Raw genomic sequence first — 15,086 nt, 5'->3', positions numbered from 1 at the left:
ATTTTAAAAGTCACAGTTTTTACTAACAGTCAAGTGGATCATTCAAACCTGCTAAAGTGTCTTCAGTGTTCATGGTTGCTAGTTTCTGAAAGTCGTGATGGCAGGAAAGACAACTGTGGAGACTGACAAGGTAAAAGACATATTACCTTTCAATAATTGGCCTTGTTTGCTGGTCATAGAGGACACATGTGACTGAGACAGTTTAATCAAATTAGTATATAATGCATCACAAAATGAGAGTTTTTATGTTTTGTTATTTGACACATTAAAAACACCTCACAATCTATATTTTAATACATATGATGTACATGTGAGCAATTAAAAAATGTCTACCTTAAAAATGTAGCTCCTTGTCCTAGCAGGTATTTCAAACTCTGTATTTGGAAGCATCTAAATGTATTTTCAGTTGACAGTGACAAACATGTTAAAGTCTGTTCTGATTCATTGTAATCAACATGTGAAAATAGTTGCATTTTATTTTTGTTATGTGAACGGACATGAGAACCAAACGCAGCACACACACTCAGGAAGAAAGGGTTAGAGATGCATCGAAAACACAGAGAAGGATGATGATGATGATGATGTAGGCTGAACGAGGTCGGTGTCGATCACATCGAGGCAGACTGGAGCGGCAGGTGGGTGAAGAAGTGGGCCGGTGAGGGCTGGAGCAGGTTGTAACTCATCTGAAGCTAAAGGCAAACTGGAGACTGGAGTCCTGCAGGCTGGACATGGACTGGATCTGAGCGACACGTCATCAGTTCACAAAGAAACGAAGAGAAAAACTCAGAGTTGAACTACCACAGAGGAAGACAGAGCAATCTGACGAAAGTGGAGAACCGGACCGGGAGGAGATAAACTGTTTGGGTTGATTAGAGCAATGTGGATCAGCTGTTCCAGTCACCGGGGAAACCAGCAGCAAGTGGAGCCTCCACTGAGTATTGATGAGCTGCAGAAACATCTGAAAATACAAACACAGAGAGGGACAAAAATAAAACAGGAAAGACACTGGGACAGCCAAACAGCTCTGATCAATTGTGTTCTCTAATGCCTCATCAAAGTTACACGGGCATGACTTTGGACTGTGCTGCATATTGTTGTTAATACATCATTTTGATACGAGTCGTGATGACAATTTTATAATGTTGTTTGGCCCAGTTTAGAAAACTTCCAGCTTTGATTTATTGCAACAAGCTGAAAATGTTCTGACAGACGGATGATGATACGAAAACAGCAGCGGGGAGGAGCGACAATGAAATATGGAACAGAAAGCAGATCACCAGATTTGTAGAGCATGACAGTTACCAATAATTCATTTGAATGGATATTATGGATTACATTTATGCTTCATGTCGCTGAATATGTAAATGATTAAAAAAAAAAAATAGCTGCAACGTAAATATACCTTTTTGCCTCGTCTGTACCGTCAGCAATACAATTGTATATATTCAGAAAAAAAATGCTGGCTCTTAATTGTACATCTTTAAAAACGACCTAAAAACATTGTCCCACTGTTCCACGTCTTGTTTTTCATGAATGGTGTTTTCCTTGCAGGACCTGCTGCAGCAGAACGGTACCTGTGTTCCTGCAGAGGAGTGTGGCTGCATCCACCTGCAGCACCACGCTTCGGGACAACCCCCCTCACCTGTCACTGTCCTTCAGGGGGACACCGTCACTATCGGCTGCAGCACCTGGTGAGACACCAGCTGTTGGAAACAAATGTTTTCTGCTATCCATCCATCCATCCATCCATCCATCCATCCATCCATCCATCCATCCATCCATCCATCCATCCATCCATCCATCCATCCATCCATCCATCCATCCATCCATCCATCCATCCATCCATCCATCCATCCATCCATCCATCCATCCATCCATCCATCATCCATCCATCCATCATCCATCCATCCATCCATCCATCCATCCATCCATCCATCCATCCATCCATCCATCCATCCATCCATCCATCCATCCATCCATCCATCCATCCATCCATCCATTCATCATCCATCCATTATCCATCCATCCATCCATCCATCCATCCATCCATCCATCCATCCATCCATCCATCCATCCATCCATCCATCATCCATCCATCCATCCATCCATCATCCATCCATCCATCATCCATCCATCCATTATCCATCCATCCATCCATCCATCCATCCATCCATCCATCATCCATCCATCCATCATCCATCCATCCATCCATCCATCCATCCATCCATCCATCCATCCATCCATCCATCCATCCATCCATCCATCCATCCATCCATCCATCCATCCATCCATCCATCCATCCATCCATCCATCCATCCATCCATCCATCATCCATCCATCCATCCATCCATCATCCATCCATCCATCCATCCATCCATCCATCCATCCATCCATCCATCCATTCATCATCCATCCATCCACCCATCCACCCATCCATCCATCCATCCATCCATCCATCCATCCATCCATCCATCCATCCATCCATCCATCCATCCATCATCCATCCATCCATCCATCCATCCATCCATCCATCCATCCATCCATCCATCCATCCATCCATCCATCATCCATCCATTCATCATCCATCCATCCACCCATCCATCCATCCATCCACCCATCCATCCATCCATCCATTTTCCTCTGATTATGCAGGATTGGGTTGATGGGTCGATGGGTCGATGGGGGTCGATGGGGGTCGATGGGTCGATGGGGGGGTCGATGGGTCGATGGGGGTCGATGGGGGTCGATGGGTCGATGGGGGTCGATGGGTCGATGGGTCGATGGGGGTCGATGGGGGTCGATGATGGGGGTCGATGGGGGTCGATGGGTCGATGGGGGTCGATGGGTCGATGGGGGTCGATGGGGGTCGATGGGTCGATGGGTCGATGGGGGTCGATGGGGGTCGATGGGTCGATGGGGGTCGATGGGGGTCGATGGGTCGATGGGGGTCGATGGGTCGATGGGTCGATGGGGGTCGATGGGGGTCGATGGGTCGATGGGTTGGGTGTTTTCAGCCGCTTCTAGCCGCGATCTCGTTCTTTCTGTCACGACCCAAAATCTGTTATCTGTTGCATCAAGCTTTTGTGTTTTTCTGTTGTTTTATCAGACACATTTCACATTTGAAACAACACTTGCATAATATGTATATCTACATAATATAAATGCAGTGTAAAGGACCTTTGCCATAGTTACCACTGTACCTGTGCTACATCTTAAATGTTATTTACTGTTGTTTTTTCTCAGCTTATCTGTTTGTCTTTCACTGTACATCGTCTGGGATTTCTTACTCTATTTGACATACTAAATTGTTTTTGGTTTTCTGTCTTTTCTGTCCTCCAGTCTTTGCCATGACGGGACTCTGCAGTGTGACATGAGAGAATGTGAAGGTAAGAAAGCGAGGTGATGAAAAGAGCTTCTTCCTGAACAGCTCCTTCATCCTGTGACCCTGCTTCTTCCTCTCATCCTTCAGTCATCCTCAGCGAGTGGTCCGAGTGGACGTCCTGTTCTCCGTGTGTACCCTCGTCCTCCCTGCAGGACAGCACTTCACCAGCAGGGTTTATCAGTGGCACAAAGATGATATCGATCCAGAGGCGCTTCCGGGCCTGTTTGGACCTGGATTCTGGTCTTCCAGTCACTCGAGAGGAGGAGAGCCAGTGTCCAGGACCACTGGTGGAGGAGAGGGACTGTCCAGATGCTAACATCTGCAGAGGTAAAGGTTTTTGTACAAAAGGTTACTCACACTTCCAGTATCTTAGTGCACAAATGCAGTCAGTTCCTCAGTTAGTCTTTGTCAAGCTCCAGTTCCTTCTTTTCCTCCACAGCATGGAAAAGTAATGAACAGGACAGTTTTGGTCCACAGCGTGTTGCAGCTGTCTGACACTTTGCTCTCTTAAAATATTGTATGCAGAAAACTCAGGGAACGAGTCATAGTTTGACAAGCATGACACCAAAGAAAAAGTGATTTACAGATTGGGTCAGAGGGGACTGTGGTAATGAAATGACTCCAGCATGGTTCTCTGGAAAAGAGAATGGGGTGTTTTGAAATATGGGAAGAGTAAAGTCAAATGGAACGGTCCAACAAGACAATTAAAACGTCACATAAAACATGAAAGGATGTGAAGACCAGTTGTATGAGGGAGATAAAGCAATATAAAGAGAAACATGGAAATACAAATTCCCTCCCAGTTTTCCAACAGAAAGATTTCAATTAATGGTTGTATTATTTAGTTAAACTGAATAACTAAAAGTTAATATCTATAGGTTGGGATTAATTTGCAACAGGAGAGAAGGGACCATTTTCTGTGGAATCTATAGGAAAAATCTACAGTGTGATCCCAGGATTTCATTGGTTTTATTGTGGTTTAGTTCACTGCAGCAGGTTCAGATGATTAGTTCTCATCACTAGATAGTTAAGATGCTAACAATCATCCCTCCAGTTTTCTCCGGCCCTTTACATTTTCTGTAGATATGAAGGGCTCTGAGGTAACACCGTGCCCGGTGGACCTTCAATTTGATTTGCACGTCAAATAATTGAGGTGTTTTTCTTCATCATTGTGAGTTCAAATATGTAAAAACTGCTCAGTAAAAATATCCATTGGTTTTATTTACTCTAAATGAATACAACAACGTTAAGTCTAAACTGTGTCATCTCAACAGCTCAAGTATGCTTGAAGAAAAGTCCATCAAAACAAACACTTTTGTTATTGTAGAGGCTGATGAGTACGGTTAGAAATACAGCAATTACAGCAATCAATGGGATAATTACAGTTATTATAATTAGGCTGAGAACAGAGTCAAGGGTGGAAATGATAATCGTTCTGCTCTTGTAGATCTGTGTCACTGGAGTGTGTGGAGTGTCTGGACAGCGTGTGCAGAGCCATGCAGTGGTGGAGTCAGGCAGCGCTACAGACGGCCCCTGGCCTCTCCTGCAGGACCCCGCTGTCAGAGCCAGCAGACACAGAGCCAAGGATGCAACACAGCCCTCTGCCCAGGTACAATAAGATTTAGATTTAAACCCACCTATAAATAACAATTTGCTTTCAAAGTTATGATCAGATTTTGACAGAATTTGACCACGGCTGAAATTTTCACTATCATTAACCATCAGCAGCTGTCAGAAGCGATGCTTTTTTCGGTCCCTTGTAAAAAAATATATATATATATATTTATTTTATATATATATATATTTTTTTAATATATTTTATATATATATATATACGGTGGTTCTAAACTTCACCTTTTCTTCAATTTTATTTTAAAGACTAGATAAATAAATTTGCATTTCAAACCATAAGTTATGTAAAGTAATTGGCACTTTCTTTGTTTTTTACATTACTTAGCAAATTGGGGTAATGTCTCAAAAAAAAAAAAACTTTTTTTTTTTTTTTAAATCTTGCTGAACTTTAGTTCTATAAAGATCAAGCAAAGGAAACTTCTGAATGAATTTGATGGTAACCATATAAATATCACTGCTCAAGATGTCAGACCTTGAGCACTGCAGTCATTTTTGGTACTGGCAATGTTTCCTCTACAACCAAAAATATTTTTTCCAACTACCTTTTGCAAGACATTGACAGTACTGGAAAAAGTATGTGCTACATTAGGATTTTTTAATTTTATATCCATCGTGTTTGCTGAAACAATCCTGGAGATGTGTCTAAAACCTAACTGGAGTTCACCTTTGGCAAATTAAATGGACTGGATGTACATAGTTTCAAAAGGCACACAAATGTCTATAATAGGTCCAAGAATTTAAACTGCATGTCAGAGCAAACTGACCAACACACTATAACTATGGCAAGGCTTGTCTAAAGGGAAGGATATGAAAAAAATCTCTAAAGCTCTGAGAGTCCCAGAGAGCTCAGTGGCCTTAATGAATGTCAAATGGAATAGAATTAGTACCACCGGGACCTTTCTGGAATTGACCTCTTACACATACTACTCGTGAGTAGTAGTGTTCACTGGGTCAACTGCTTGGTAGCCAATAAGATGCGATGGCCGGGAATCGAACCCGGGTCAACTGCTTGGAAGGCAGCTATGCTCACCATTATACCACCATCGCTCTGTAAGTAGTAACTTTTGGCTTCCCTAAAAGGCGTCCGCGGAAAAACAGGTCTCGTTTCTGCCTTTATTGCAAATAAAAGAGGTGTCATTCTGAGAATCAGTACGAGAAATTCCGTCAGTTGCAGAAGGTACATGGAACTTCAACAACTGCAAAGGTCGAAATTGGCTGAGAAAACATTTCTAATCAAGCAATTCTCTTACAACTCAACCAAGCTAGACAACATTCAAGCGTTTTGCTGATGACACACCGATATATCTTCTGTTTAAAGTTGACAGCTTCCTTTCTTGGTTCCTTGTTTAGAATGTCTTACCTGACAGCTTTTGTTGTTCGTGACTCTCAGAAACTTTGAATCAGGGTCGAGTATGAGAACCACAATTACAGTTGTCATAGTAGGAGAAAACCATTTCCAGTTAAGAAATGAAGTGAGTATTAAGCACTTAAAGGAACCAGCCCTTCGTTGTCGGCAGGATTCGAGCCTGCGAGGGGAGACCCCAATGGATTTCAAATCCATCGCCTTAACCACTCGGCCACGACAACTTGCTTAAGGAAAAGTCTTTGCCTGAGATAAAATTTCTAACCACCCCACATCGCTTACAAGGAAACCAAACAACCCAATATTCATGCGTTATGCTGATGACACTTTGATGCATCTTCTTTTGAACGTTGGAAAGTCACAAGGCTTGCGCACTCATACCTGCTTTTCTAACTTCACATCTTGAATTTTCCTATTCGGCCAAACATCAGTGTCACGTCTCCCGCTAGTATAGGACACAGTTGCTCGTCTTTTAATGAAGTCCAAGAGACGAGTTCTCATGATTTCTGCTCCGATCTCCCATCACTGGCTCAAAGTCATTCCGAGAATTTACGTTGTACTTTTACTGATGGCTTCGAAATCACATCATGTATTTGTTGGCATAGCATTAGAAGCAATTTAGCGTTAACAGATAAACGTTGAAAACATTAAATAAAACATTATTTTTCATCTCAAACTATTTCCTACATAATCTCTACAATATCTACAAAATGTGACCGCATTTTCACACAATTTGCATTTTTTTGTAGATTTTTGGTCATCAGAGGAATACCAACAATCACAATATTTTCTTTCTCTTTAAAATATTTTTAATTTTTTTCAACGTGCTAACTCAGAGTGTATTGCTGTGTCGCCTCAGCTCACCTTATTTTTATTTTCATTTCCACCGCTCTCTCTGGTGATAACATTTTATCTGTGAATCAATAAAACATAAATCAAGTGATGCAACACAAGCAGTGAGCTTTTTTATTAAGTCTTTTATTTCAATTTCATGAATAGTGGCACAGACTGATTATCAATATTTCCTAGGTGAGCGCTGTGAGGATCGGGGGCGGACCTACCAAGACAGCTGTGCCAATCATTGTCCTCGCAGTTGCACTGACTTGTGGGAGCATGTGCAGTGTCTACAAGGATCCTGTCACCCAGGTGAACATTAATGGCTGCTTCTTAATTAATTATTTTATTACTGGATCAGCCCAGAGGATAAACTGCATGTTTCTCAATTCTGTTTCTCTTTTATTTTCTCTCTTTCTCTTTTGTCAGGCTGTCGTTGCCAAGAAGGTCAATTGTTGCAGGACAACCACTGTGTACCCCTGGCAGACTGTCGCTGTGGTATCCCATCAGGCAATGGGACGCTGGAGTTCAACCCAAGGGAAGAACTTATAAATGATTGTAACACCTGGTGAGAACATCTTAGTTAGACTTTTTTTTGAGATGGAGGATAAAATTAGAATAGTTTGAGCTTGTAAAAAATATTGGTCTGTCATAGAGAATGTCTCAGATTTAGAACAGACTTTCAGACTTTATAACCTACTTTCTTTCTATAATTTTGATTAGATTTCAGATACCCAGGGTTCCCTTGGTTCAGGGAATATCAGGGAATTATAAAAAATATTTTCTTAACAGGGAACTTCAGGGGATTTGACCATTTTTGGGCCATGACCTGGCACATCAGGGTATTTTGTTTGCATATTTAAACTTTAGTTGCCCTTTATCAAAATATGATATTTTCCATGTAGTCTTTTTTCATGTTCCTGCATGGGGAGACGGAATAACTGTGTAACATTCCCATCTTGCACAGTCTGTATAAAACCTTTTTCAAGGTGCTCGTTTTATGTGTAATATGGTACAGAAACTAAAATCAGCAGTATTGTTGTTGTGAAAGTAATGCGAGAGCTCCAGATACCGAGTTGACAGTTCACTACCGTTACAGACCAACTTTAACATATTAACCAACTAACAGGTGTAGTTAGAAAGATTGCCAACAGGCCATTGAAATATGACGATTGAATTTAGCTTCCAGTCCAGAAGCTTTTTTGAAGGGTCGAGTTTTGTGTGACCATAATTGTGCTGCATGTTCAAGCAGTGAAAATATTTACTTTGAAAACCCCTGTGAGCTTGCAAATTGATGCCAATAAAATAATGTGGCTGTTTCTTGTCTGCTCAGAAGTTTTCTGTTCATCAAGTCATGAAATTTCAACTTTTTGGTCAGGGAATGTGATATTTGACTGAGTGTGAGAACCCTGGGTACCTTACTTTTCCTCTAAACGTGGGATAAAGTTTTCATCTCTCCCATCTACAGTGTGTGTGAGAGCGGCACTCTGGTGTGCACCGAGCTTCCCTGCCCAGTTTACGAGCCCTGGAGCCGATGGAGCTCGTGCTCTGCATCGTGTGGACATGGACGGACAACAAGGAAACGCCACTGCCAGGAGACGCCGGGCGGTCCCTCTTGTGCTGAAACCACACAGACGGAAAGTTGTGATCTGCCATCATGTCCAGGTCTGAAGTGGTAGAAACACCCTAATGCACAATAATAGGTACATTTAACCTGCTGAAAGTTGTCTTTGTTCATACCTGTCAGTCCTCAATTTCTCTCCTTCCTCTCTCTCCATAGCTGGATGTTTGTTGAGTGAGTGGTCAACTTGGAGTGAATGCAGCGCCACGTGTGGTGGAGGGTCGTCAATGCGGAACAAGACACTCCTTCAAGAGCCAGAGCTCGGTGGGACAGCCTGCGTTGGACCCCTCGAACAACACACTGTCTGTAACACCAACAGCTGCCTGCCTGGTAACACAAACACACACTGAAAGCAGTACGCACACAATACCACGCGACTCGTTCAATTCTGAATGTAACTGAACCAACCTGCCGTGAAGACATAAGCTGTGAAGTAGTTATGAAGAATAAACTCAGATGTAATTTGGTGTGTGTTCTTTGTGTGTTTTGCAGGGTGTCCCAGTGGGCAGGTGTTCAGTGAGTGTTCAGGTTCCTGTCCATACAGCTGTGAGGACCTGTGGCCACACACTCAGTGTTTACCTGGACCCTGTTCGCCGGGGTGCACCTGCCCTCCCGGACAGGTCTGCCTCCCTTCGTTTGTATGTAAAATGTTCTATTGGACGGCAGGTCTGGTTCTTAACAGTCTCATTGTGTCCTTCATAGGTATTGCATCGAGGCTCCTGTGTGTTTCATGCTGAATGTCCCTGTTCACCGCTCTCTCTGCCGACTGATTACCAAAGCTGGAACGCCAGCACTGAGGACTTCACAGCACCTGGAACAGTCATAGAGCACCTCTGCAACACCTGGTGAGACACCATACATGCGTTTATATATTCATTGAAGCAGATTAATCTTTCCCATCTGGATCTGGCCCGCTGAAGTAGCTTGAACTGTCTTAACTCACAGGCCAGATACTCTGAAGGAGTCCTGAGGGAACATCAGGCTGGACCTGTACTTCCTTCTTCTATGAGAGTTCAGCCTCTCTCAGACCCGTCGTTCTTAGCATTCAGGAGTTAACCATGGTGATTTCAGGGTCTTTTAACGAAACATTTCCACTGAAGTGGCGTCAGCGTTTTTTAATTTGTAATGCCGTTGTTTCTTTTGTGGTAATTTGCCTGTTAACGTCAGTATTCTTCCTTCCGTTGTTAAGAACATCGTGTCACATTTGTCACAGTGGCTGTGCTTGTTAAATCTAACTCTCCTCCAGTCACCTGAGTCTATTATTGAACCAGACATGAACCAGACGATAATCAACCTTATGAATAATTTTTTAGGTCTGTACTGTAACACATAGTCTGGCTTGTATCAGTCCACACTGGTGTCTGTACCTGTAACAGAAGCTTAAATATCACCTGAAAACACATTTCTAAGAAGGAAATTAAAAGTCTTGTGTTTGGTTTGTTTCTCTTAACTTCAGTGAGTACTTGATCTTTTGTGTATGATATTTTGGTGCAGACTGTACAGTTTTTGACTGTAATGCCTCCATGCAGTGGCATTACATGTCCATCTGTCCCGTTCATGGAAGGATGAACTGATTATATTTGGGGGGATCAGAGGTCAAGGTCATTCTGACCTCAAGTCACCCTACTCTCAGTAAAAATGTTTAGTATAACAATCATCATTGTTAAGATTTAAAGTAATTAGTATATTGTATGACCTAAGAAGTCCTCATAACCAAACTTTTCATGAATTGGGGCATGACACACATCCTATAGAGACATTAAAACTTAAGAAAATACATCCAATCACTCATTTAAAATGTACTGGATTAAATAGGACGGCCTTCCAGCAGAGCATAGCGGCTACTGTGGAAAAAGACCCTCTGATGGTGATCAGCAGGTGACGTCTGATCCACTGATCGTGGTCTGATTTATTTATGACACATGTACCAAATCATATCTTAAAATGCTGCTCCTTTCACTTTTCATTTTTGAAAGTTTTCTGGAGCTTCAGAAGACTTGAATTTCATTGTCTCAGTCAAACTGTGCTCTCAACAGTCTAGTTTGTCACTATGATATCTGCTGTAATTGATAGTCTGGTGCGCAGCAGACATGCTGTAAGTCATTTCATCATTCTCACAGCGGTCATGTAATATAGTCGGATCGGTCCCTCCGTGTGACGTGATGATTGGTTTGGTGTCTCACTCTTCAATAATACAATAACCGAGATATGTTTCCCTCATCTGACTTCACTCTCTTGTTTTTCTTTAAATCTTGTCCAGCGTGTGCCGAGGTGGAGTCTTCAACTGTACGTCAGAGCTCTGTGACGGTGAGTGATGCTCTCTCACAGCTGCTTCTCTTGCACTTTATAGTGCCTCTCTCTTTTTTAGCAATGAAGGTAACAGCAGCAATCATGTTTGTTTGAACTGTCAGGTCTGTGATAGACATGTCAACCTATCTATAGTTCGTAACAGCTGCTGGAACAGTTGGCTCAAATAACTGACTGACAGTCACATCAATCACAGCCGGCACAGACCATTAGTGGCTTGTTGTTTCATAAACATGTCATGACATCTTTGTTGTTTTTTTTACTTTATTCTTAAGGTTTATTTCAGGATCAACTTCACATCTGTTTTTTTTTTTTTTTTTTTTTTTGCTGGATTCCAGCTGCCTTCAAATTTTCAAGTTTTAGGTGCATTAAAAATCTTTATTACAAAAGAAACTCAAATAAAAATCACTCTTTAAATAACACATGCTGCTTATGAATTTAAGCTTGTGTTTCAATCCAAATGTTCTATGATGGACGATCTGGTTTCAGGGTAACTCACTTAACGGCCACCACAAACAGGATTTGTAACAATTAGATTTTAGCCCATCCATCAGTGCTGTCCAGAATTACACTAAGAACGACTGTGTTTGGATCTTTGGGAACATCTTAATGGGAGGTCATCCAACACATCTTTCTTTAGTTTGGACTAAACCATGTAATGCCATCTTCAAATAGTCGGAAGAGAAACAGCTGAGTGACACGTCCTCTTGAACGTGTGATCCTCGTGGTTTCATGTGGGTTTTCTCTGTCACCATCGAAAAGAAGAGAAGAAGCAGGAAAAGATTTAAAATACACAGCTGATTAAGCTGTGTACTTTAAATCTTTTCCTGCTTCTTCTCTGCTTTTGGTTTTGGGAATATCTTGTTGTTTGTAGTGAATTCTCTTTTCCCAGAGAGCAGTGTTGATCAGCGTTAAAGGCTAAGTCAGGTCATTTCCAACATGGGAGTCTCTTTTCATTATCTAAAACCATTGAAACATTTCACTTAACTACTACATTGTGGATATTTGAGAAACCACAAACTAATCATCAGTTGCAGAATGTCTTTAATATAAACAGATGTGGGCATTGTATTTTCATTTTCCTGGACAAACAGATTAATATTGCTCCTATGATGATGTTCCTCTGTTTTGCTGTTGCAGGTAAATGAAAGTAAAATCAAAGCTGTCCTGAAAGTGTTGGTTTGTATTTATTTGTCTGACCCTCTCGTGTCCCTCTAGTGGACTGTCGGTGGTCCAGCTGGTCCCCCTGGAGTCCGTGCTCAGCCAGCTGCGGTTCAGGCCAACAGAGGTCCACCAGGTTTGTCCTGCAGCCCAGTCAGTATGGAGGGGCCCCGTGTGAAGGCCTGAACTACCTCTCGACAACCTGCGTGGCCCCTGACTGTGGTGAGTGAAGGGCGGACCAATCAGAGACCAGTATCTGTGGTTAACCGCTTCAGCCCCGCCCCTCCTTCACTTTGACTGGACGGCTGGTGACAGTGACGAGCGCAGCGTTGACACTTTTCAACCCTCAGTGACCGGAAAAAAAGAGCAGAATGTTCGGCGCAGAATAAACTCTCAGCACCTCGTTAAGCTGCTGGAGTTCATTAAAACATTTAGAATATGCTGTACTCAGGAAAAAAAACGGCTTGTTGGACACGTAGGTAGTTGCAGAGTGTCAGCCGGTTTCGGCACATGCTGATTGGTTCAAATTAAACCGAGGTCTACGTCCAGGAGGATGCAACGACTGCAGCGATTCTCTAAGGAGGGTGTTCAGACCCGTATTAATGGGGTATAATTGGGTCTGGTTCCAACCAGGCGTGCAGATAACAACCAACTAAACACTCTAAACATCCAAGAGTGTAAGAGAATCTAACGGTGGCCACGAAATAAAACATACGAAACAATTAATGATATGATTGCTGGACTCCTGCAAAGACGTGGAGCTGCAACAAAGCAAACTAAATGGAAGGAGAGCTGTTTAGATGAGGGCTCATTTTAAGGTCATGGAAGCACAATGATTCTTAGCTTCAACTGATAAACTAATGAAAACATAGTCATGAATGTTAGCTTACAGTTCTGCCAACAGATCCTCCGAAATCCTGAACCTTTAAATATTGTGGTCAGAAGTTTCCATTCACTCATCATGAACATGAAAATAATGGTAGCATTGGGCTTTTTCTGGGGAAGAATGAGCGTACAACATACACTCACCGGCCATTTTATTAGGTACACCTGTTCAACTGCTCGTTAACGCAGATCAACCAATCACACGGCAGCAGCTCAATGCATTGAGGCATGTAGACATGGTCAAGACGAGCTGCTGAAGTTCAAACGGAGCATCAGAACAGGAAGAAAGGTGATTTCAGTGATTTGCAGGTTGTTGGAGCCAGACGGGCTGGTCTGAGTATTCACTAACTGATGATCTACTGGGATTTTCACCCACAACCATCTCTAGCTTTACAGAGAACGGTCCGACAAAGAGAAAATATCCAGTGAGCCGCAGTTCTCTGGACGAAGATGTCTCGTTGATGCCAGAGGTCAGAGGTCAGAGGTCAAAGGAGAACAGCCAGCCTGGTTGGAGATGATAGAAAGGAAACAGTAACTCCAATAAGCACTCGTTCCAACCGAGGTATGCAGAAGACCTGAACAACACCTGGAAGCTTGAAGCAGACGGACTCCAGCAGCAGAAGACCACCAGGTCCTCCTGTCAGCTAACAACAGCAAACTGAGGCTGGATTCACACCGGCTCATTGGACAGGAGAAGATCGGAAAACAACATGAAAGCATGGATCCATCCTGCCTCGTATCAGCGGTTCAGGCTGGTGGTGGTTTGGTGTGTGTGTGTGTGTGGGGGGGGGATTTACTTGGCCCATTTTGGGTCTTTAGTACCAGCTGAGCATCATTTAAACACCACAGCCTACCTGAGTATTGCTGCTGACCGTGTCCGTCCCTTCATGTCCTCAGTGGACCGTCTTCTGATGGCTGCTTCCAGCAGGATAACGCACCACGTCACAAAGATCAAATCATCTCAAACTGGTTTCTGGAACATGACGATGAGTTCACTGGACTCCAACGGCCTCCACGGTCACCACATCTACATCCAATAGAAGCTTTGGGATGTGGTGCAACGGGAGATTCACATCACAGATGTGCAGCTGATAAATCTGCAGCAACTGGGTGATGCTGTCATGACAATATGGAGCGAAACCTCAGGAATGTTTCCAGCAGCTTGTTGAATCTATGACACCAAGAATTAAGAATTAAGGCAGTTCTGAAGACAAAAGGGTCCAACGGTACGAGCAAGGTGTACATAAGAAAGTGGCTGGTGAGTGTACAGTATATCTTTAATAATCAAGAATTTGGAGCACAAATAGTCATATATTATGGGTATTCTGAGATCAAAATTCACATACAATCACCCGTTATAATAAACTCGATTATTTAGTGGTGCTAAAAGTTCCAAAATGTCTTAACTTGGTGATTATGTTTGAACACAGCTGGCAGCTTCTATCAGAAATGTGGACTGTGCTTGAAAGTCGGGTCCGTGCCAGGAAACCAACTAATGTGACTGAAATCTAATTCTTCTGCCATGAAAAGTCAAATACCACCAGAATATTGATCAGAATCCAGCAGAAGCTTGTTAATGGCTGCAAAAAGTGTCTGGTAAAGATACAACTTACCACAGAGCCTTTAATCAAATGATAAATGTGCTATATTTAACACACATGTATAATACTAATAATAATAATAAACTTTATTTGGAGAGCACTTTTCCAAACTCCAGTTACAAAGTGCTTCACATAAAATAAGCCATTAAAAGAAAAGGACCCGTGAATTCTAACAAGCCTTAACAACTCAATGATCGTGTTAAATAACCATAAAAACAATTAAAACAGAGTATAAAAGAAATAGATACTGTACATACTAAAATCAGCAAAGGCTCTCCAATAAATGTTTTAAGAAGAGAT

General features: G+C 42.4%; 1 protein-coding gene and 2 non-coding genes across 3 annotated transcripts in view; 1 reads left to right on the top strand and 2 right to left on the bottom strand.

Annotated features, from left to right (window-relative positions):
- sspo (SCO-spondin) overlaps positions 1 to 15,086 on the top strand; it is a 98,798-nt gene that overhangs the window by 65,569 nt on the left and 18,143 nt on the right. The window contains exons 102-113 of the mRNA XM_069724502.1: positions 1,552 to 1,691; positions 3,340 to 3,386; positions 3,470 to 3,709; positions 4,830 to 4,991; positions 7,407 to 7,523; positions 7,641 to 7,779; positions 8,680 to 8,876; positions 8,992 to 9,162; positions 9,325 to 9,452; positions 9,535 to 9,677; positions 11,093 to 11,139; positions 12,358 to 12,522. Of these exons, the coding sequence (XP_069580603.1) occupies positions 1,552 to 1,691; positions 3,340 to 3,386; positions 3,470 to 3,709; positions 4,830 to 4,991; positions 7,407 to 7,523; positions 7,641 to 7,779; positions 8,680 to 8,876; positions 8,992 to 9,162; positions 9,325 to 9,452; positions 9,535 to 9,677; positions 11,093 to 11,139; positions 12,358 to 12,522 (1,696 nt within the window). The remainder of the gene's footprint in view (positions 1 to 1,551; positions 1,692 to 3,339; positions 3,387 to 3,469; positions 3,710 to 4,829; positions 4,992 to 7,406; positions 7,524 to 7,640; positions 7,780 to 8,679; positions 8,877 to 8,991; positions 9,163 to 9,324; positions 9,453 to 9,534; positions 9,678 to 11,092; positions 11,140 to 12,357; positions 12,523 to 15,086) is intronic.
- On the bottom strand, positions 5,990 to 6,061 carry trnag-ucc (transfer RNA glycine (anticodon UCC)). Its single transcript has one exon. It is a non-coding gene; the product is annotated as a tRNA-Gly (tRNA).
- On the bottom strand, positions 6,520 to 6,601 carry trnas-uga (transfer RNA serine (anticodon UGA)). The gene has a single exon. It is a non-coding gene; the product is annotated as a tRNA-Ser (tRNA).

Source organism: Brachyistius frenatus, unplaced genomic scaffold (genome assembly GCF_029030835.1).
Source record: "Brachyistius frenatus isolate BFR_SWC_R1_liver_20210118 unplaced genomic scaffold, ASM2903083v1 Contig_379, whole genome shotgun sequence".
Lineage (NCBI taxonomy): Eukaryota > Metazoa > Chordata > Actinopteri > Embiotocidae > Brachyistius > Brachyistius frenatus.
The sequence above is the reverse complement of the archived record's forward strand: the minus strand, read 5'-3'. Positions and strand labels throughout refer to the sequence as shown.